At 41.7% G+C, this 21,482-nt stretch overlaps 1 protein-coding gene across 1 annotated transcript; it reads right to left on the bottom strand.

Annotated features, from left to right (window-relative positions):
- Positions 1–290: 290 nt before the first annotated feature.
- Positions 291–21,079, bottom strand: LOC110501911 (serine/threonine-protein kinase 24). The gene is made up of 11 exons (XM_021579783.3): positions 20,140–21,079; positions 15,335–15,565; positions 6,610–6,666; positions 6,367–6,475; positions 6,111–6,268; positions 4,742–4,927; positions 4,307–4,452; positions 3,935–4,067; positions 1,704–1,772; positions 1,144–1,283; positions 291–990 (listed from the first exon to the last, which is right to left on the bottom strand). The coding sequence occupies exons 1-11, from the start codon at positions 20,179–20,181 to the stop codon at positions 957–959; spliced, it is 1,305 nt and encodes a 434-aa protein (XP_021435458.2). The 5' UTR covers positions 20,182–21,079; the 3' UTR covers positions 291–956.
- Positions 21,080–21,482: the final 403 nt, after the last annotated feature.

Genomic DNA, 21,482 nt, shown 5'->3' with positions numbered 1-21,482 from the left:
TCCAAGAGAATGTTTTTAAACAAGAGGGAATCCAAGATAATGTATTAAAACAAGAGGGAATCCAAGAGAATGTTTTTAAACAAGAGGGAATCCAAGATAATGTATTAAAACAAGAGGCAATCCAAGATAATGTTTTTAAACAAGAGGGAATCCAAGATAATGTATTAAAACAAGAGGGAATCCAAGATAATGTTTTTAAACAAGAGGGAATCCAAGATAATGTATTAAAACAAGAGGGAATCCATGACTGAAATACAAAAGAGCAAGTAATAAAGGCAAAGCAATCTCAGTTATGACCATTTACATGTCTCTTTAAACATTGACCCTTTCTAACAGAATATATGTACAGAAGCATTTGGCCACTTCTACACAGAGATTCCTTTGTGTACACTCCATTATTTCTCAATATTTGTAAAAATGTGCCTATTTACAAGTTTGTACAGCCACCCAACAGATCTCTTAATTCTCCCAGAGGACCCCCATCCACTGAAAAGCAGGATACCTGAGTTTTGAAAAGAATGCTTCAATCTCCACCGCACGTTTCACAGGATCTCAAAGGAGATGCTCACATGCATGCACACACACACACACACACACACACACGAAAGTTAGATCCTCCCTGAAAGGCTTCAGGACCTTTTAGGAATAAGCCACACCAAAATGTTTGAATCAATGGACCTGCGTTCATGTCGGAGGTATTGAGCCCAAAAGGTCTTACAGCAGTTGTCAGTCAAAGTGGCAGCTGACCAACAGGCCCGTCCGTGACTGGCCGCAAAGTGACAATATACCTTAAGTAGAGATTTAAAAAAAGTGGGCTGAGGCTTTGCTTTAGGTGAATGAATGAGTGATGGAGAACTTCCTGGGAGACTTCATCTTGGCTGTTGATGTCAGAGGCCATGGACTGACAGACTGCTGCTGCTACTGTAGGGGTGGGATGGGGGGGTGGGTGGGGGGTGTCACTGGGAGGATGAGGCCCTGGGTAGAGAAAACCTGCAGGAGCAAAAGGATGAACAATGGGAAGATTTAGCTTGGGATGGAGGTGTGAGAAACAACACTAGACTTATAGGTCTGCACCCTAATGTTGGAATCAATTTACAATACTATGAGCTGTCATCAAATCACGGGAGGTGTTGATGCCATTACCTCTGTAGTCTGTGCACTAGTTCAGACACCAGGGCGTCAGAGATACCAGGATAGGACTCCTCTGACATGAAAACGGCCTCCCTCAGCTCGTCCACAGCCTCTGGCTTGCCATTGGTTGCCTCAACCTGGTTCTCTTTTAACTGTAAGGGAAGGAGAGACGGTTTACTGGATGATGATTTTGGCTCCCAAGTGGCGCAGCGGTCTAAGGCACTGCATCTCAGTGCTAGAGTGCTACAGACACCATAGTTCGAATCCAGGCTGTATCACAACCGGCTGTGATTGGGAGTCCCATAGGGGCGGTGCACAATTGGCCCAGCGTCGTCCGGGTTTGGCCGGTGTAGGCCGTCATTGTAAGTAAAAATTTCTTCTTAACTGACTTGCCTAGTTGAATAAAATCTTAAAGTGTGCAGCTGTAACTTCAATAAGGTCAACAGATATATCAGAACAGTTTGACCCGGAATCATTCAACTTGACTGAGATTCACCATTATTATCTTGAGATAAAAAGAGAAATAGTAACTTCAGAAGATATAGTTAAAATGAGCTCAAATACATTCTTACCTCAGCAAACAAAGGTGAAATGATAGTGCACCAGCTCTGTGACAGAGGCCTTTTTGGATTGTCTTGCACCTGATAAAGAAAGTATAACATTTAAAAATCATACTGATGGCTCAGTGCAAGAGCTGAAAAACAGCTGAAGAGTGAACGTCAGCTTATTAAAACAGAGAATGCCCAGAAACCACCTCCTGAACAACTGTGTTCGGTTAGATCCGGATGTTTATGAAAGCTGACGGGAGAAAGCATGTGGTTTGAATACACACACTATGGTATAAATATATAGACTATGGTATAAATATATAGACTATGGTATAAATATATAGTCTATGGTATGAATACACACACTATGGTATAAATATATAGACTATGGTATAAATATATAGACTATGGTATAAATATATAGACTATGGTATGAATACACACACTATGGTATAAATATATAGACTATGGTATAAATATATAGACTATGGTATAAATATATAGACTATGGTATAAATATATAGACTATGGTATAAATATATAGACTATGGTATAAATATATAGTCTATGGTATGAATACACACACTATGGTATAAATATATAGACTATGGTATAAATATATAGACTATGGTATAAATATATAGTCTATGGTATGAATACACACACTATGGTATAAATATATAGACTATGGTATAAATATATAGACTATGGTAGAAATTTATAGACTATGGTATGAATACACACACTATGGTATAAATATATAGACTATGGTATGAATACACACTATGGTATAAATATATAGACTATGGTATGAATACACACACTATGGTATAAATATATAGACTATGGTATGAATACACACACTATGGTATAAATATATAGACTATGGTATGAATATACACACTATGGTATAAATATATAGACTATGGTATGAATATACACACTATGGTATAAATATATAGACTATGGTATAAATATATACTAAGTATATACAAAACATTTTAAAAAACAGCTGCTCTTCCACGACAGACTGACCACGTGAAAGCTATGATCCCTTAATGATGGGACTTGTTTAAATCCACTTCAAATTAGTGTAGATGAAGCAGAGACAGGTTAAATAAGGATTTTTAAGCCCCGAGAGAAGGATTCAGAGGATGAATGGGCAAGACAAAATATTTAAATGCATTTGACCGGGGTATGGTAGCAGGTGCCAGGCGCACCGGTTTGTGTCAAAAACTGCAATGCTGCTTGGTTTTTCACACTCAACAGTTTCCTCGTGTGTACCTCGAATGTGCCACCACCCAAAAGACATCCAGACAACTTGACAACTGTGGGAAGCATTGGAGTCAACATGGGCCAGCATCCCTGTGGAAGCATTGGAGTAAACATGGGCCAGCATCCCTGTGGAATGCTTTTGACACCTTGTAGAGTCCATGCCCGACGAATTAAGGCTAGTCTGAGGGCAAACTCAGTATTAGTAAGGTGTTTTGTACACTCAGTGTACACTACGGGATAAATACTGTACATACCATGGTACGAGTACATACCATGGTACGAGTACATACCATGGTACGAGTACATACCATGGTACGAGTATACACCATGGTATAAAATACACTATGGTACCCATTTTTTCCCCTGCAGAGTTTCCAGGGACCCCATTTTTTCCACCCCAAATCCAATGACAACCTGAAAATCAACACATTTAGAATTCCAACAATGCCAATGTTTTAAATTTGACTTCTGCTTTCAAAAGTAGATCAAACGAAACATGTAAAAATTAACTATAGCCATTGAATTCTACCGTGCATTATAGGGAAATAATAAGTGCTCTAGAATGCCCTGGTATAATTACCAGGGCAGAGGGGGTGTGGTATATGGCCAATATACCACGGCTAAGGGCTGTTCTTAGGCAAGACGCAATGCAGAGTGCCTGGACACAGTCCTTAGCCGTGGTATATTGGCCATATACCACAAACCCCGGAGGTGCCTTATTGCAATTATAAAATGGTTACCAACATAATTAGAACAGTAAAAAAAAAAATGTTTGTCATACCCATGGTATACGGTCTGATATAACATGGCTTTCAGCCAATCATCATTCAGGGCTCAAACCACCCGGTTTATAATATGGTATAAATATACACAATGGTATAAACACACACAATGGTATGAATATACACTCAGCTTAAATCAGAATTTGGGTTGAGGATAACCATGATAAACTAAGACGCATGTTTCTCTGCCATCTTTACCTTGTTCCTCTCCAGCTCATCAAACTGGGCGGCACCATTCAGGAACTTCTTGGGGTCCTTCTCCCTGATGGTGTTGAAGATCCAGTCATCGTTCCCAGAGTCGTTCACTCCAGACGCCTGGCCATCCTCCTCACTGACAAGACAAAGACAACCTTTTAGACAACCTCACATGGAAGCACAGTCTGAAGCATATTAGTAAACTGTCCCAATAAACAATCTGGTTAACAACCACTTGTGTGTGTGTGTGTGTGTGTGTGTGTGTGTGTGTGTGTGTGTGTGTGTGTGTGTGTGTGAATTGCCCGAGGAACGAATGACCACGATCGGCTAAATAACATTAAAAGGACTTTAACGGGTCAAATGATGACGACTTACAAGTCCGACTCGTCGTCGCTGGAGTCCTCCCGAGACTGCTCTGCTTTCCACTTCTTGTACTTCTCCACCAGCTCTGAAAGGTAGGACGTCTTCTTGGCGTGCCGGATGATCAGCTTGTGTTTCAGCAGCTCTTTGGCAGTTGGCCTCTGAGGAGGAGGAGCATCGAGTCAAACAAGTGTAAACATTGGATGTGTTTTCTAAATGTACAGAGGGTTGACTTTCTACATTTTTTTTGTAATTTAGCAGTTGCTCTTATCCAGAGCAACTTACAGGAGCAATAGAAGTGCCTTGCTCAAGGGCAACAGACAGATTTTTCACCTAGTCGGGTTTGGGGATTCGAACCAGCGACCTTTCGGGTTACTGGCTCAAACGCCGCTTAGCCGCTAATTAACGAAATGCCCATTTGAGCTCAATTGCTCCCCAAACACCACTTACAAAGCTGGGCTCTTTGTTCAAACAGGCTTCTATGAATTCTTTGAGGGGTTTGCAGTAGTTTCCTTCCAGGGTGGGCGGGTTGTTCTTTGGGATGACGAATAAGACCTTCATAGGGTGAAGCTCTGAGTAGGGTGGCTCTCCTTTGGCTAGCTCTATGGCTGTTATACCTAGCGACCAGATGTCCGCCTGCGACACAACGATAAAAAAAATTAAAAGAAGACACTTGAAAGATTTTTTAGAACAAATTCATCACACTTCCACAACGGACTTCAAAACCTCATAGCAAATATCAATAGGGAAGGTTTGTGATGCAAAGGATATACAGACAGCATGATTCACAGAATGAAAGTGATAATAACACTTGAGATTTCTATTCAAGAGATGAGGGAGCCATTTTATATTTCGCCAGACAGACAGACAACCTGATCCTGTAGTAGGCCATTTAAGGAACTACCGTCAACCCAGTGTGAGACTGTGGTGGCTCTGGTTTGCCGCATGGTGATTCATATGTTGTGGTCGTTCCTAATGTGTCTGGTGATATTTTCTATCTGTGTGCAGTGCTGTGCCCTGGCTGTAGTGTGATCACAGCAGGTTACAGAGCTGAAGCTACCTCTGCTATGCCTCTACTCAGCAGAACAATTCAGCCAGGGGAAAAAACAAAGTTTATTGGACACTATTTGATTTATTAGGATCCCCACTATGAAAACAAAGTTTGCATTAAACATTTTGTTGACAATTCCACACATTGCCTATGACACATTATAACACTTGCACGAACCTATGAACAGATATGCCATCTTAACCTAGAACCTGAAAGAGACAACCTAGATCCTGAAAGAGACAACCTAGAACCTGAAAGAGACAAACCTAGATCCTGAAAGAGACAAACCTAGATCCTGAAAGAGACAAACCTAGATCCTGAAAGAGACAAACCTAGATCCTGAAAGAGACAAACCTAGATCCTAAAAGAGACAAACCTAGATCCTGAAAGAGACAACCTAGATCCTGAAAGAGGCAACCTAGATCCTGAAAGAGGCAACCTAGATCCTGAAAGAGGCAACCTAGATCCTGAAAGAGGCAACCTAGATCCTGAAAGAGGCAACCTAGATCCTGAAAGAGGCAACCTAGATCCTGAAAGAGGCAACCTAGATCCTGAAAGAGGCAACCTAGATCCTGAAAGAGACAACCTAGATCCTGAAAGAGACAACCTAGAACCTGAAAGAGACAACCTAGCACCTGAAAGAGACAACCTAGAACCTGAAAGAGACAACCTAGAACCTGAAAGAGACAACTTAGAACCTGAAAGAGACAACCTAGAACCTGAAAGAGACAACCTAGCACCTGAAAGAGAGCTTGTGGTATTTCTGACCTTTGAGTCGTACGCAGACTGTTTTATGACTTCAGGTGCCATCCAGAACGGAGTGCCCACGAACGTGTTCCTCTTTATCTGGGTGTCCGTCAACTGCCCCGCCACTCCAAAGTCTGCCAGCTTCACGTCTCCTTGCTCCGATAGCAACACGTTAGCGGCTGGGGGGCAATAACACAAACTATGAGATTTACCATGGTGGCCAGTCAGTTGGGTGTTCATGCCGCACTGTATGGCCATAGTGGGTTCTGAACAGTACCTTTAATATCTCGGTGGATTTTCTTTTCAGAGTGCAGGTACTCAAGTCCCCTCAGGATCTCTCTGAGAATAGTGGCAATCTGGGTTTCGTCCAAGGCACCGGGCTCCAACTAAAAGAGAAAGCAGGCTGGAATAAAGTGTCCTACTGAACCGCGATGGAAATGTGAAGACGCCTTTTGCGTTAGGCCTGTGTTACATCAATGCCATCTTACTGAGGAGTTTAATATACTGTAGAGAAACTTACTAAATCCAGAGCTGATCCTCCTCCTAAATATTCCATAATAATCCATAATTTCGCATCCTGAAATTAAAAAGAGAGAATGTTTTAATCGTAAATCGTGATGAGTCTTTATTAAAACAGATCAACATGTGCTGTTATAATTCTGCATCACATTGGAATAGAGTGGAAGGGGAAATTAAATATAAGATGAAGACAGTTAACCTCTCATTTAATACTTTCATAATAATTAATATTAAATGAGAAGCTTAAGCTAAGCACTTCAGCAATCTCTTCTCCCGGTGAGCCTTGAGGAGGGGAGTCAATCACAGCACATCTGGCTGCATCAGGGATCATATCAAATGGTGGAAAGTTAGGTCACTTAAGGTCTGACGCAACAACCGCCTAGCGACGCCTGGAAAACAACCGCCTAGCGACGCCCGGGGAACAACCGCCTAGCGACGCCTGGAAAACAACCGCCTAGCGACGCCCGGGGAACAACCGCCTAGCGACGCCCGGGGAACAACCGCCTAGCGACGCCCGGGGAACAACCGCCTAGCGACGCCCGGGGAACAACCGCCTAGCGACGCCCGGGGAACAACCGCCTAGCGACGCCCGGGGAACAACCGCCTAGCGACGCCCGGGGAACAACCGCCTAGCGACGCCTGGAAAACAACCGCCTAGCGACGCCTGGAAAACAACCGCCTAGCGACGCCTGGAAAACAACCGCCTAGCGACGCCCGGGGAACAACCGCCTAGCGACGCCTGGAAAACAACCGCCTAGCGACGCCTGGAAAACAACCGCCTAGCGACGCCCGGGGAACAACCGCCTAGCGACGCCTGGAAAACAACCGCCTAGCGACGCCCGGGGAACAACCGCCTAGCGACGCCCGGGGAACAACCGCCTAGCGACGCCCGGGGAACAACCGCCTAGCGACGCCCGGGGAACAACCGCCTAGCGACGCCCGGGGAACAACCGCCTAGCGACGCCCGGGGAACAACCGCCTAGCGACGCCTGGAAAACAACCGCCTAGCGACGCCTGGAAAACAACCGCCTAGCGACGCCCGGGGAACAACCGCCTAGCGACGCCTGGAAAACAACCGCCTAGCGAAGCCTGGAAAACAACCGCCTAGCGACGCCTGGAAAACAACCGCCTAGCGACGCCCGGGGAACAACCGCCTAGCGACGCCCGGGGAACAACCGCCTAGCGACGCCCGGGGAACAACCGCCTAGCGACGCCCGGGGAACAACCGCCTAGCGACGCCCGGGGAACAACCGCCTAGCGACGCCCGGGGAACAACCGCCTAGCGACGCCCGGGGAACAACCGCCTAGCGACGCCCGGGACAAGTGCAGTTCAATAATGCAGCACATAAAAAAATGGTGTAATTTAGCAGACGCTCTTATCAAGAGTGACTTACAGTAGTGAGTGCATACATTTTCATCCTCCCTGGCCTGAATCTCTCCTTCCCAGCCTCCCTGGCCTGAATCTCTTCAGCAGCTTGCCATAGCCTACTAACCAGCTCTTATCCTCAGTATGGGATCAGACAGAGCATTTCATATGTAAACCATAATGCAACAGTATGTGGAGCAGAATTAATGGGCCCCGCACGGTGCTGTTAACATGGAAGAAAACTCCTCTTTTCACCCTGGGGTATTTACACACATTTTAAAGCCAAAGAACGGCTTTTCAAGAGATGTCGAGTGTTTCTGAATGATTCAGTCTCAGTTCTGACTTAAATCTGCTTGAAAATCAGAGACGAGTTTTAAATATTTCTGCCCAACCAAATTTACTGAACTTGAACAAATTTGAAGGTCGGTAGACACGTATTAAAAATGATTCACAGCTGTGATGGCTGCCAAATGTGTATTAACTAAGGTGAAGACATTCACAAATCAATACATCTTCATTTTTCATTGATTTGGAAAATGTACATTTTTTTCTCACTTTTATAACATGGAGCAGATTGTGTAGATCAGTAAAAACAAATCTAGATTTCCTTTTAAGGCATAAAAATGTGAAGACTGTGCAAGGCGTGTTGAGTTTCACCAGGCACTGTGGTGAACAATACCCTGTGGTGAACAACACCCAAGAGTTTATAAAGTAGCCTATGCACTCAAACGAGGGTCATAAGAAACAGCTATGATCAGGCACAAATTCTACATGACCAACTCCGCAGAGTTGGTCATGTACAACATCTAGTGGAAAGCCTTCACAGAAGAGTAGGGGCTGTTACGGCCGTCAACTCCATATTAATGCCCATGATTTTGGAATGAGATGTTCAATAAGCAGGTGTCCACATACATTTGGTCATTTAGCGTTTCTGAAAAATATATAAAATGAACCAAATTGCAACCTTTGTTGACTGCAACATAAGGCGATTCTGCCCGAGTGAGCATTTTCTGTTATAAATGGCTGTGCATGACTGTCTGCTGCGGCTGTGAATTTCCCCTCGTAGACAGGTAATCATGTAGGCCAGTGGTGTGTGGATGAGTAAGTATGAGCTGCAGACTGAGGCCTGTGGCCAGACAGACTAGATAAACCTGCCTGAGGTGCCGGCGTCATGTGTAAAAGAGCACATTTCACCTTTTTTTTAAATTTTTTTTTTTAGAAAGACTAGGCCTATGACTGAGTAATTACATAGGAAATTGTATTCTGTTGGGCAAGTTCTAATTCATCACTGACTGACACTAATATCTTCTCCTCTCTCTAATGGTTCTTATTGTATAACGGTTTTACCAGGAATTATTGGAGAGATTTAAAGTCAGTCTGCGTAACCAATTTTGATATGGCTTTGACTTGGGATGCAAATTTTGGTCAATTTTGTTATCGACTATGCTTCTAACTTTAGTGTTTTCCCACAAATTGCAATTGAGCAAATTCACCGGTTAACAAAAGGTTAAATTCGTTCCAAACGGTAAAATGTGACCAGCAGAAAATACTATGCATTGAAGGAATGGACATGCGACAATAGCGAGCCTATCATTTTCTTTTATTTAATCCTTATTTTACCAGGTAAGTTGACTGAGAACACATTATCATTTACAGCAACAACCTGGGGAATAGTTACAGGGGAGAGGGGGATGAATGAGCCAATTGTAAGCTGGGGATGATTAGGTGACCGTGATGGAATTTAGCAAGGACACCGGGGTTAACAACCCTACTCTTTTGATAAGTGCAATGGGATCTTTAGTGACCACAGAGAGTCAAGACACCCATTTAACGTCCCATCCGAAAGATGGCACCCTACACAGGGCAATGTCCCCAATCACTGCCCTGGGGCATTGGGATTTTTTTTTTTTCGACCAGAGGAAAGGGTGCCTCCTACTGGCCCTCCAACACCACTTCCAGTAGCATCTGGTCTCCCATCCAGGGACCAACCCTGCTTAGCTTCAGAAGCAAGCCAGCAGTGGGATGCAGATTATAGAACATGAACTAATGAAGCAGAGAATGGAATTCATACATTTTCAAACATTGGCCAAATTGCAATTTGTAGGAAAACACTAACTGTTCTAAGACGCATCTGATGCGAGCCCTTTCATGTGACAGAGATGAACATCTTAGTTAGAAACTAACCTAAATATATGCAACAACTAGGATGGGTTGCTAATATGACAAGTATTGTGCTTTTGACTTCTGGACAACGAAAGAAAGTTGATATGAAAACCAGTAGAACTGAAATTCTTGTAAACATTTTTTGGTTGCTTTTTTATTAGAGGTCGACCGATTAAATCGGAATGGCCGATTAATTTGGGCCGATTTCAAGTTTTCATAACAATCGGAAATCGGTATTTTTGGACACCGCTTTGGTCGATAAAAAAAAAATATATATACATATATTTTTATATATATTTTTTTTTACACCTTTATTAAATCTTTATTTAACTAGGCAAGTCAGTTAAGAACGCATTCTTATTTTCAATGACGGCCTAGGAACGGTGGGTTAACTGCCTTGTTCAGGGGCAGAACAACAGATTTTTACCTTGTCAGCTCAGGGATTCAATCTTGCAACCTTACAGTTAACTAGTCCAACTCTCTAACCACCTGATTACATTGCACTCCACGAGGAGCCTGCCTGTTACGCGAATGCAGTAAGTTGCTAGCTAGCATTAAACTTATCTTATAAAAAAACAATCAATCAACCATTATCACTAGTTAACTACACATGGTTGATGATATTACTAGTTTATCTAGCGTGTCCTGTGTTGCATATAAATCGATGCGGTGCGTATTTGCGAAAAAGGACTGTCCTTGCTCCAATGTGTACCTAACCATAAACACCAATGCCTTTCTTAAAATTAATACACAGAAGTATATATTTTTAAACCTGCATATTTAGCTAAAATAAATCCAGGTTAGCAGGCAATATTAACCAGGTGAAATTGTGTCACTTCTCTTGCGTTCATTGCACGCAGAGTCAGTGTATATGCAACAGTTTGGGCTGCCTAATTTGCCAGAATTTTACATAATTATGACATAACATTTAAGGTTGTGCAATGTAACTACTACTTCGAGGGTGGCTGTTGTCAATGTGTTCCTGGTTCAAGCCCAGGTAGGAGCGAGGAGAGGGACGGAAGCTATACTGTTACACTGGCAATACTAAAGTGCCTATAAGAATATCCAATAGTCAAAGGTTAATGAAATACAAATGGTATAGAGAGAAATAGTCCTGTAATTCCTATAATAACAACTACAACCTATAACTTCTTACCTGGGAATATTGAAGACTCGTGTTCAAAGGAATAACCATATGTTCTCATGTTCTGAGCAAGGAACTTAAACGTTAGCATTCTTACATGGCACATATTGCACTTTTACTTTCTTCTCCAACACTTTGTTTTTGCATTATTTAAACCAAATTGAACATGTTTCATTATTTATTTGAGGCTAAATTGATTTTATTTATGTATTATATTAAGTTAAAAGTGTTCATTCAGTATTGTTGTAATTGTCATTATTACAAATAAATAAAACATTATTTGTCTTTTTTTGGTCCTCCAATAATCGGTATCGGTGTTGAAAAATCATAATCGGTCGACCTCTACTTTTTTTTTATTTATATTTATATATATATATATATATATATATATATATATATATATATATATATATATATATATATATATATATATATATATATATATATATATATATATATATATATATATATATATATATATATATATATATATATATATATATATATATATATATATATTTTTTTTTTTTTTTTTGTTGTTGTTGGTAAATATTTTTTATTCAACAGTAACATGCAAAACAGAACAGAACAGAACAACAGGGTTACACAAAGAAAGAAAAAAATTAAAATAAAATACAAATCCACATTAATATCCATTTAAATACAGACATGTAGCGAATACATTTTAGACATTTTGTTTTGTGTTTTAATTATTCTAAATTGTTTTCCAAATCAGATAAAAATAAATAAAAAGGGAGTTTTTTTCCCTTCGTACATTGATGTGTATGAACATTTTTCCTAATAAAATTAAAGAGATTTAAGACATACTGACGTTCAATTGTGTGTTGTAAAATAATTGTCAAACATGGACCTTATGGTTGTTGTTGTTGCCAGAAATATAGTTTTCCATCAGTCCTGCTATGCCCTCCGACGAACCATCAAACAGGCAAAGTATCAATACAGGACTAAGACTGAATCGTACTACACCGGCTCCGACGCTTGTCGGATGTGGCAGGGCTTGCAAATTATTACAGAATACAAAAAGGGAAGCACAGCCACGAGCTGCCCAGTGACACAAGCCTACCAGATGAGCTAAATTACTTCTATGCTCGCTTCGAGGCAAGCAACACTGAAGCATTAGCTGTTCCAGACGACTGTGATAACGCTCTCTGTAGCCGATGTGAGTAAGACCTTTAAACACGTCAACATTCACAAGGCCGCAGGGTCAGATGGATTACCAGGACGTGTACTCCAAGCATGCGCTGACCAACTGGCAAGTGTCTTCACTGACATTTTCAACCTGTCCCTGACTGAGTCTGTAATACCTACATGTTTCAAGCAGACCACCATAGTCCCTGTGCCCAAGAACACTAAGATAACCTGCCTAAATGACTACACATCTGTAGCCATGAAGTGCTTTGAAAGGCTCGTCATGGCTCACATCGATACCATCATCCCAGAAACCCTAGACCCACTCCAATTTGCATACCCCCCCCCAACAGATCCACAGATGATGTACTCAATTGCACGCAAAACTGCCCTTTCCCACCTAGACAAAATGAACACCTGTGTGAGAATGCTATTCACTGACTACAGCTTAGCATTGAACACCATAGTGCCCTCAAAGATCATCACTAAGCTAAGGACCCTGGGACTAAACACCTCCCTCTGCAACTGGATCCTGGACTTCTTGACGGGCCGCCCCAGGTGGTATGGGTAGGTAACAAATCCGCCACACTGATCCTCAACATGGGGGCCCCTCAGGGGTGCGTGCTCAGTCCTCTCCTGTGCTCCTTGTTCACTCATGACTGCATGGCCAGGCACAACACCATCATCAAGTTTGCCGATGACACAACAGTGGTAGGCCTGATCACAAACAACGAGACAGCCTATAGGGAAGTGGTCAGCAACCTGGCCGTGTTGTGCCAGGACAACAACCTCTCCCTCTACGTGATCAAGACAAAGGAGATGATTGATCAAATTAGATCAAATTAGCGGTTTGCTGACCGTTCTCGTGTTAACTATAAATCGAGGTGTTACATTTAAGTAAGTTTGAGAGGGATAAAAGTTACGTTTACACGGAGCAAGATAAAATCCCGTCAGCAATCTTCCTGGAACTCCTTTTTTGGTTGCTTTTCTGTTAGCTGCTTTGTGGTGCTCCTCCCTCTCCCACTGCTCTACTGCTCCCTGCGGGTTACCTAGCAACGAGTCTCCGCTCTAGTTTGCTCGTGGCTGACTGACTAGAGACAGCCATATAGTTGAGATACGAAAGCTACTTTCTAACTCTATATGACTATTTCCGCAAAAATAATAATAATTCCGGTCGATCAAGACACTTCCTATTTTATGACTGACAAGATTTGTTAAATTGGTGTCCAGAATTTAATTCCACTAAATTATGCAAATGAACCGATAAGCATGACCGGTAAAAAGTATTTTCGGTGGTTAACCGTTGACAGTCAAGGCTAGGGACGTTATACCATATACCATCAGGGAGGGCAGCATTACATGTTTATTTTTATTTTTTTACATCAAATATAAAAAGTGAGCACAAGCCGTAGAAACAAGCATTTGAAATGCTATACGATTCGGCTACCGTTTTCAGAGACTGCATAACATCAGTATGTGTATTCACCTAGACTTGGCCTGATCGTGCTGCAGGCTACAGGCTGATTGTCTGGCTGAACAGAGTGTGGTCAGAGCCAGGCTGTTGCTGTCTCTGGGAGGGCAGATGTTGGGTCTGAGCTATACGAACCAGCGCTCCGAGGGCTGGAGTAGCACCTGTTGCCTGCTTGCCCCACTTTTAGACACGCACACAACACTAGCCTCCATCTGTCAGTACGACTGGAGCCAACAGCTAGCTGGCACTCTCACCACTGACCTCAGGTAAAACCCTTAACCAGTAATTGGAAAAAGTACCCAATTCTCATACTTGAGTAAAAGTAACGATACCTTAATAGAAAATGACTTGAGTAAAAGTGCAAGTCACCCAGTAAAACAGTACTTTAGTAAAAGTCTAAAAGTATTTGGGTTTTAATATACTTAAGTATCAAAAGTAAATGTAATTGCAAAAATATATTTAAGTATTAAAAGCATAAAATTAATATATGCTTATATTAATTAAACCAGACAGAAGTTTTATTTATTTATGGATAGCCAGGAGCACGCTCCAACAGTCAGACATCATTTACAAATGAAGCATGTGTGTTTAGTGAGTCTACCAGATCAGAGGCAGTAGGGATGATCAGGTATGTTCTCTTACTAAATATGTGAATTGGACCATTGTCCTGTCCTGCTACGCATTCAAAATATAACAAGTACTTTTGGGTGTCAGGGAAAATGTACAGAGTAAAAAGCACATTATTTTCTTTAGGAATATAGTGAAGCAAAAGCAGGCAAAAATAGAAATAGTTAAGTACAGATAGCCCAAAAAACAGCTTAAGTAGTACTTTAAAGGATTTTTACTTATTAAGTACTGCCACTAACACACTACATGCTCTCTAAGAGCCACTTAAGCCCTATCACATATAGACCTGGAGTACTCCGCCTACTCCAGATTCATTTCAAACCTCTAGTTCACAGCAACCAAGGACCAGGAAATGATGAAATCCCTCACGAACAAGTCAACACGGGATCCTCATGAATGCTTAATTGTTTTTTTTTAATAGTATTACTGTCCTCGCATGACATGCAGTACATTGTAGGACATATAGGATAATGAAGTAATGCATGCCTGTGTTCTGCTCACCATCACCAGTACCAATCCTATGGCATATAGGCCTAATGCTCAGGCACAATTAATGAGAGCCTTGTCCCATTAACCATATGAATGATTTATTGACCCACATACAGTTGCCTGCAATTGTTACACATACCACCACTGGCAGCAACACTTGAACTGACACCACAACTGTCACACAAATAGAGAGAGAGGGGGGGGGGGGGGGGGATGTAGAAAGAGAGAACAATGCTTTCCCACAATTTGTGGATGGACTATTCAGCCAAAATCCTTTTTTCACAGCATGTTGAAATAACGAGGTTTGGTCAACTTACCTTCAAATATGATCCATAATACCTGGTAACGAAGGGACTGTCACACTGGCTGAGGACTGTTATTTCCTGTTGGATGTCTTCGATTTCATCCTCAGCCTCCTCGAGGTCAATTATCTTAATGGCCACTACTTTCTGAGTCCGATTGTCAACGCCTTTGAACACCTCTCCAAAAGAGCCTTTCCCTATCCTCTCCAGCTTGGTGAACAGCTCCTCCGGATCGGCTCTAAAGTTCTGAGGGAAGGAGAGAAACAAGGCTGTGGTAAGGACAGCAGAGCAACATTCAAATCACAGGTAAAGAAGGACCATGCGATCAAGAGATTAAGCATAGGTTTTTATTCTATGATTGTAGCCTGTCTGGTTTTAATAATTGTCCAATAAAAAGCATGAGCTGGCACATCCACCCCCCCCAAAAAAATATAAAAAGTTAGTAGAGGTGCTGACTAACGGTACGCTATAAAAGAGAGTTGGACCCTTTATATACAAGCTCACAGTTGTATTGGGTAAACCACCAATGTTGCAGCATCACTGTGCCTTCTTCAGGGTAATGTCATGAATGCTTGAACGGGTTATGTAGACAAACAGCGCAATTCGTGCAACCAATGACAATAGTGAGGGGTTGTGTTTATAGTTATTAGGGTGGTGAGACATTTTCAAAAATGAAACTGTTAACAGGCTGGGCATACGAAGGCTGATTTCCACAGAGCTGGTACTGCGTGTTCCCTCAGTGAGCGATTGAACAGCCAGCAATACCTTGTGACAGGATTTCAGAACATGGTTGCTGATGTTATCTGGGCCAGTGGCTTTGTTGACTGATATTTGTTTTATATATCCTATGAACATCTGCTTCCTGTATAACCAAATGAACTTCCCCTTGTGCTAGAGATAATGTTCACACAACAGCTCACCTTCCTCAGTATAAAATCCAGACTACCAAATCTACAATTTAAAAAATACATGTAATTTAAAAAAAACATTTTAAGTGTTCAGACTAGAGCTGTCCCCAACAACAAAAATCTTGGTCGACCGAAAGTCATCAGTACTTTCGAGTAGTATGTTGGTAGAATTTTTTTGGGGGGTGTATTTGTCCATATATATATATAGACACACCCTATGTGTTTTAATAAAATCAACTATTAGGAAGAGTTTGTCTGATACTTTAAAAAACATTACGGTTTGATGAAATATGCCTCAAGAGATCTAGATAAGCAGAAGAAAAAAAATCTTAACCTGACCCAACTTTTCTCCTCCCACTCCTGCTGGCTTTCGCAGATTCTGCCATTACTCCCCTGAAGTTGCCGATAATAGCCTACACGAGGAGTCGGCAACCATGCCAATTTATCTTACAATTTTTACTGATATGCGTGCCTGTTTTGGTTTTCATATGCACATTTTCGTGAAACCGTTTCATTTAAATGTATAATAACGACTTCGTATCTTAAAATCATTGTCATGTGGTTCATCAAAATTATATCCAAATCTATATGAAAACGACAAAACCTACAAAAGTAACTTTATTTTACTACGTAAAAAAAAAAAATAGCCTACATAAAGCAACAAAAACCAACAAGAAAAACATTGTAGCCTGGTGACCCATGAGGCAGCGTACAACTGGCCCAGCATCGTCCGGGTTAAGGGAGGGTTTGGCCGGCAGGGATGTCCTTGTCCCATCGCGCTCTAGTGACACCTGTTGTAGGCCGGGCGCATGCACGCCAACATGGTCGCCAGTTGTGGGTTTCTTCCGACATTTTAGAAACTCCCCAAATACAGGTGTGTCAAGCTTGTAGCATCATACCCAAGAAAACTCGAGGCTGTAACTGCTGCCAAAGGTGCTTCAACAAAGTACTGAGTAAAGGGTCTGAATACCTATGTAAATGTGATATTTCCATTTATTTTTATTTTGTATAGACAAAAAAAGTTTTGGCTATGTTATTATTGTTTGTAGATTGAGGGGGGAAAAAACAATTGAATCCATTTCAGAATAAGGCTGTAATGTAAAAAAATGTGGAAAAAGTCAAGGGGTCTGAATACTTTCTGAATGCACTGTAAACAGTACCAGCACCCAAAATGAGTACCGAAACCTATTTCAGCCCAAGTCAAGCACTGATAAGAAGTTATCAGGTAGGCCTATTTTATGACGTTTCCACTGGATCAGAGCATGACATTTTTCGCTTTCACGCTGAGTGGTTATCAAAAGTAAGTGAGCTGGAAAGATTTTTCAAAAACATTGAGTAACTATTGTAAATTCTCAATGGATGAAGGTTTACATACTCTGCAACATGGTAAGACTATTAAGGCTCTGTTCAGTTATTAATGCTTCCCTGGGCCAATCACAGAACGCTATAATACAAAGGATTCTGGTGTAGGGGGGGGCACAGCTTTGGATTCCCAAAGCTGAAACCAATAATATCATCATTATACCCCTGAGAAACTCAAGCAGCTTGAGGAATTCATTCTAAACACCCGTAACAACCAATAGGTGAACAACACCACTAATCCGATGGCTTTAGTTCGGCCTTATTGACAAACAAAGCAGTCTTTCACACTTTCTGCCCTGCAATAGTGACTCTTTGGTCACTTGCCTTTATCCATTTTTGTCAAATAGGCCTATGTTTCTTTAAGTTAGGCAATCAGTGTTTCCCTTAGGATGTTTTTCAGCAGTGGAGGCGGGCTGGGCTGGATACCTACTATGTAGGGAAAGGGGGATACCTAGTCAGTTGTACAACAATGCATTCAACTGAATTGTGTCTTCCACATTTAACCCAACCATCAATCAAAGAGGTGCGGGGGGGCTGCCTTAATATACATCCACGTCATTGGCGCCCGGGGAACAGTGGGTTAACTGCCTTGCTTAGGGGCAGAACAACATATTTTTTATCTTGTCAGCTCAAGGATTTGATCAAGCAACCTTTCGGTTACTGGCCCAACGCCAGGCTACCTGCCGCCCCTACTGGGACAATCTACTGGGATTTTGTACTTTGGCCAGTAAAGTGGGAAATTGTGAAGCAGCTCAACCTGACAAGAAAATCCCGATATGATAAAGTGAGAAAATCCCTTGGAGTTCGAAAAATCTAAACATCAATACGGACAGTAAAAGAATAGAACCAAGGCCTCCTCCATAAAGATGGAGAATAGCTTGGAGCAGGAACACAACACCCCCTCCCCTCAGACAGGCCCTCTTTTCCCCCCTGTGGTCTACAAAGGAGGGGATGGTCCTCTTCACGCTTGACATTACAATTCACTTCCTGCACTGCAACGATTAACTGCCTGAAGCACTTTTGTCACAAATTATGGAACGGTCTATTATGCTGCATAACAGAAATAGTGTGAAGGAACATTTCCTAGTGAAAATACTTTGTTTTATAGGTGAACAATGTCCAATTAATTTCACTACAGGCATAAAGATTTCATATCCCTATACTCTAAAAATCGCAATTTGATACCCATTATGGGGCATTCTGGAAAGAGAGAGGAACTTGATTTGCTTGAACTAGAATTACAGTTTAATTTACCATAAAAACAATGCTGAACAGCTAGCCTATTGTTGTCATAACAACCCCTGGAGAATGTTGTACATCTGCTCCATTAAAAAGAGGCAAAGAGACTACTAATATCTTGACATGAGTTGAAAGGGGGGTGAAGAAGAATAAAGCCTGTCACAACCGCAGAGCAGTCATCCAGGTGAAAAATCATCCTATTGAGACTGACCTCAATGGGGAAAAACAACACTGGGCACTGTGACTACAGGCTCCACATGCTGGGTGGGAGCCTCCACAGTCAGGTTTATCACCACTGCTAAAACATCCCTATAAAAAGCATGAGTTTGATCCTCTCCCAGCTGCACCACCAGATTGCGTGGTCCAATGCAGTCAGTCTGCACCCTGAGGCTCATCCCCTCCCGCCCCATATACACACACTCCACTTCTCCCTGTGGGTCAGCTCTACCCAGGCCAAGCCTGAATGAACCATGTTGCCACCATTCAGGAGAGGACAGTACAGTGGTGAAACATGGCTCTATTCATGCAGCTCAAGGCTATCTCGTGGTAGTGCCCCATGAGAATGACAGTCATATGTCCATTGTCAGAATGGGGAATGACCTAGAGACCTAGTTTTCTTACAAGATAAGTCATGTCCAGGCAGCTTTCTTGCTGACTGCCTGCACTGAAAAATGTCAAGAATGTTTAAGAGGAAAGATGACTTTCCACTACCTCAAAACATGTTGCTGTTTTGCTTTCATGTTTCCTTGTTGAATAAAATGCGTTTAGTGGTTGAGCCATTGAGTCGTGCTTAAAATGTATTGCCTTTCTGAGTAAACACAAACAATTAATGTGCATTTGTGTAACACTACAGGGAAAGCATTTCAGTTGTAGCTCAGTATTTGGCTTAAATGGCAAACACTTATTGTTCTAGCAACATGCTAAATAGTTTATATATTGTAAAACAGATGCTTAACTTTGCCATCCAGTCTACAGGACTGTCAGAGACAGACTGCACCACATGGGGCCAATCTGGCCACATCTCTGCTAAACATACATATGGCTCAATAGATTGGTCTCATCAGTGGGCCTTTTTCTGGTGCAAAGAATCCAATACCTTGTGTCTTTCCATAGTTGGCTAGCTAAGTGGCTAGTTAACGTTAACTAATAAACTAACACAGCTAGTGAGGATGTGATCATAAATAAAGTCGACTTACTGATCACGTAATCGAGTCAGTTTCGTTAAGGTTAGCTGGCTAACAAGTTTGCTAAAGTATTGCAAAGAAATTGAGGGAGACCGACTACTTGATTAACTAAGACAAAAAATCTTACCTGCATCCCTGGAATGCCACTCTGAACCGGGGAACGAGCCATGTCGTCATAAAATAAACAATCAGCTAAATTCGTAGTCAGTTGACGCCACTTTGTTTGCTAGCTAAATGAGTTACTGTAGCTAGCCCAAATCGGAGGAGAGTGCAAAGCTGTTTATGTCCAGCTAATGATACCTTGCGTTATTGGAATTATAATGCCTGATTTACACAAAGTCCCCAACTATCACGAAATCAGCTCAAAAACATTGCTTTTTTATTTTATTTTTTAGCTGCAATGTCTTGGAAGTTGTGCCTCTTCCGCAGATAGCAAACTAGCTAACGTTAGCTAGCTAAATCTTCAACAGAAGAACAAACTAGGCTCTGCACAAGTCTCACCAAACCTTAAATGTTTTCGAGAATATCCGATGAACAATGAGAATAATATAATAAATTGAGGATAGTTGTCGCATTTGTTGCCCCGTCCTCATCACTTTTCTCTATTGCCCTCCGCCATTTTGATAGCTGTCATTCTGACATTAGGGAAACACTTCAGGAAAACTACAGCGGTGCGCAGCGAACCGGAATATTCCTCCATGGAAGCGTCCAAGCAATCAAGACCCACGCCATTGGCCGCTCGATAGCCAATGGGCTCTCAGCAACGCTTCCACCGCCGCGTCCGAGGAGACTGCATACCGCGTCCGAGGAGATTGCCTACCGCGTCCAAAGCGGCAAAGTAGCTAGCTAGATACTGTCGGGAGTCACTGTAGAAATTCAGCCAGCTCCGATTGACTGACAAATATTGACGTATATACAATGCTATATGTAAACTGCGTCAACTAGCTAACGAATGAGATAGGATTATTAGTTTCAGGTTTTAAAATACACAAACTACAGTTATGCTGGTAATGGATTGCATCTCTCTCTCACTCCCAACTTTCAGTCTGTATAGTTGCATTGTGTCCTGTTACCATGATGTCCCAGAAGGCAAGGAGTTGACAACAATGATGTAGTGTGTTTAATAAAACTTTAATAAATATGTCTATCTATGTTTAATAAAGCTGAATTGTTGATTGATATCAGTTGATATGACTTGAGTTGTCTCTTATTACTAAACTTCCTGGTATGGGTTTTGAATATATGAATATCTTAATTATCTGCCAATCAGCTACCCCTGTGTCTTCCCCTCAGAAATACACTTGTTGTGAGAAGAAACATATTGGAGAGAAAGAGGTAGTTTAAGTCTCAGTGACTGATGAAAAAAGTTTAAATATATATATATATATTTGTCTAGGATTTATGACACGTCATTACAATGGACTTGTATGTGTTGTAAAACATTACAATAGCTTTTGGTTGACAGACAAG

The sequence above is a fragment of the Oncorhynchus mykiss genome, chromosome 22, assembly GCF_057628025.1.
Source record: "Oncorhynchus mykiss isolate SJ-2025 chromosome 22, ASM5762802v1, whole genome shotgun sequence".
In the NCBI taxonomy this organism is placed as follows: Eukaryota; Metazoa; Chordata; class Actinopteri; order Salmoniformes; family Salmonidae; genus Oncorhynchus; species Oncorhynchus mykiss.
This window is presented reverse-complemented; position numbering and strand designations above follow the sequence as displayed.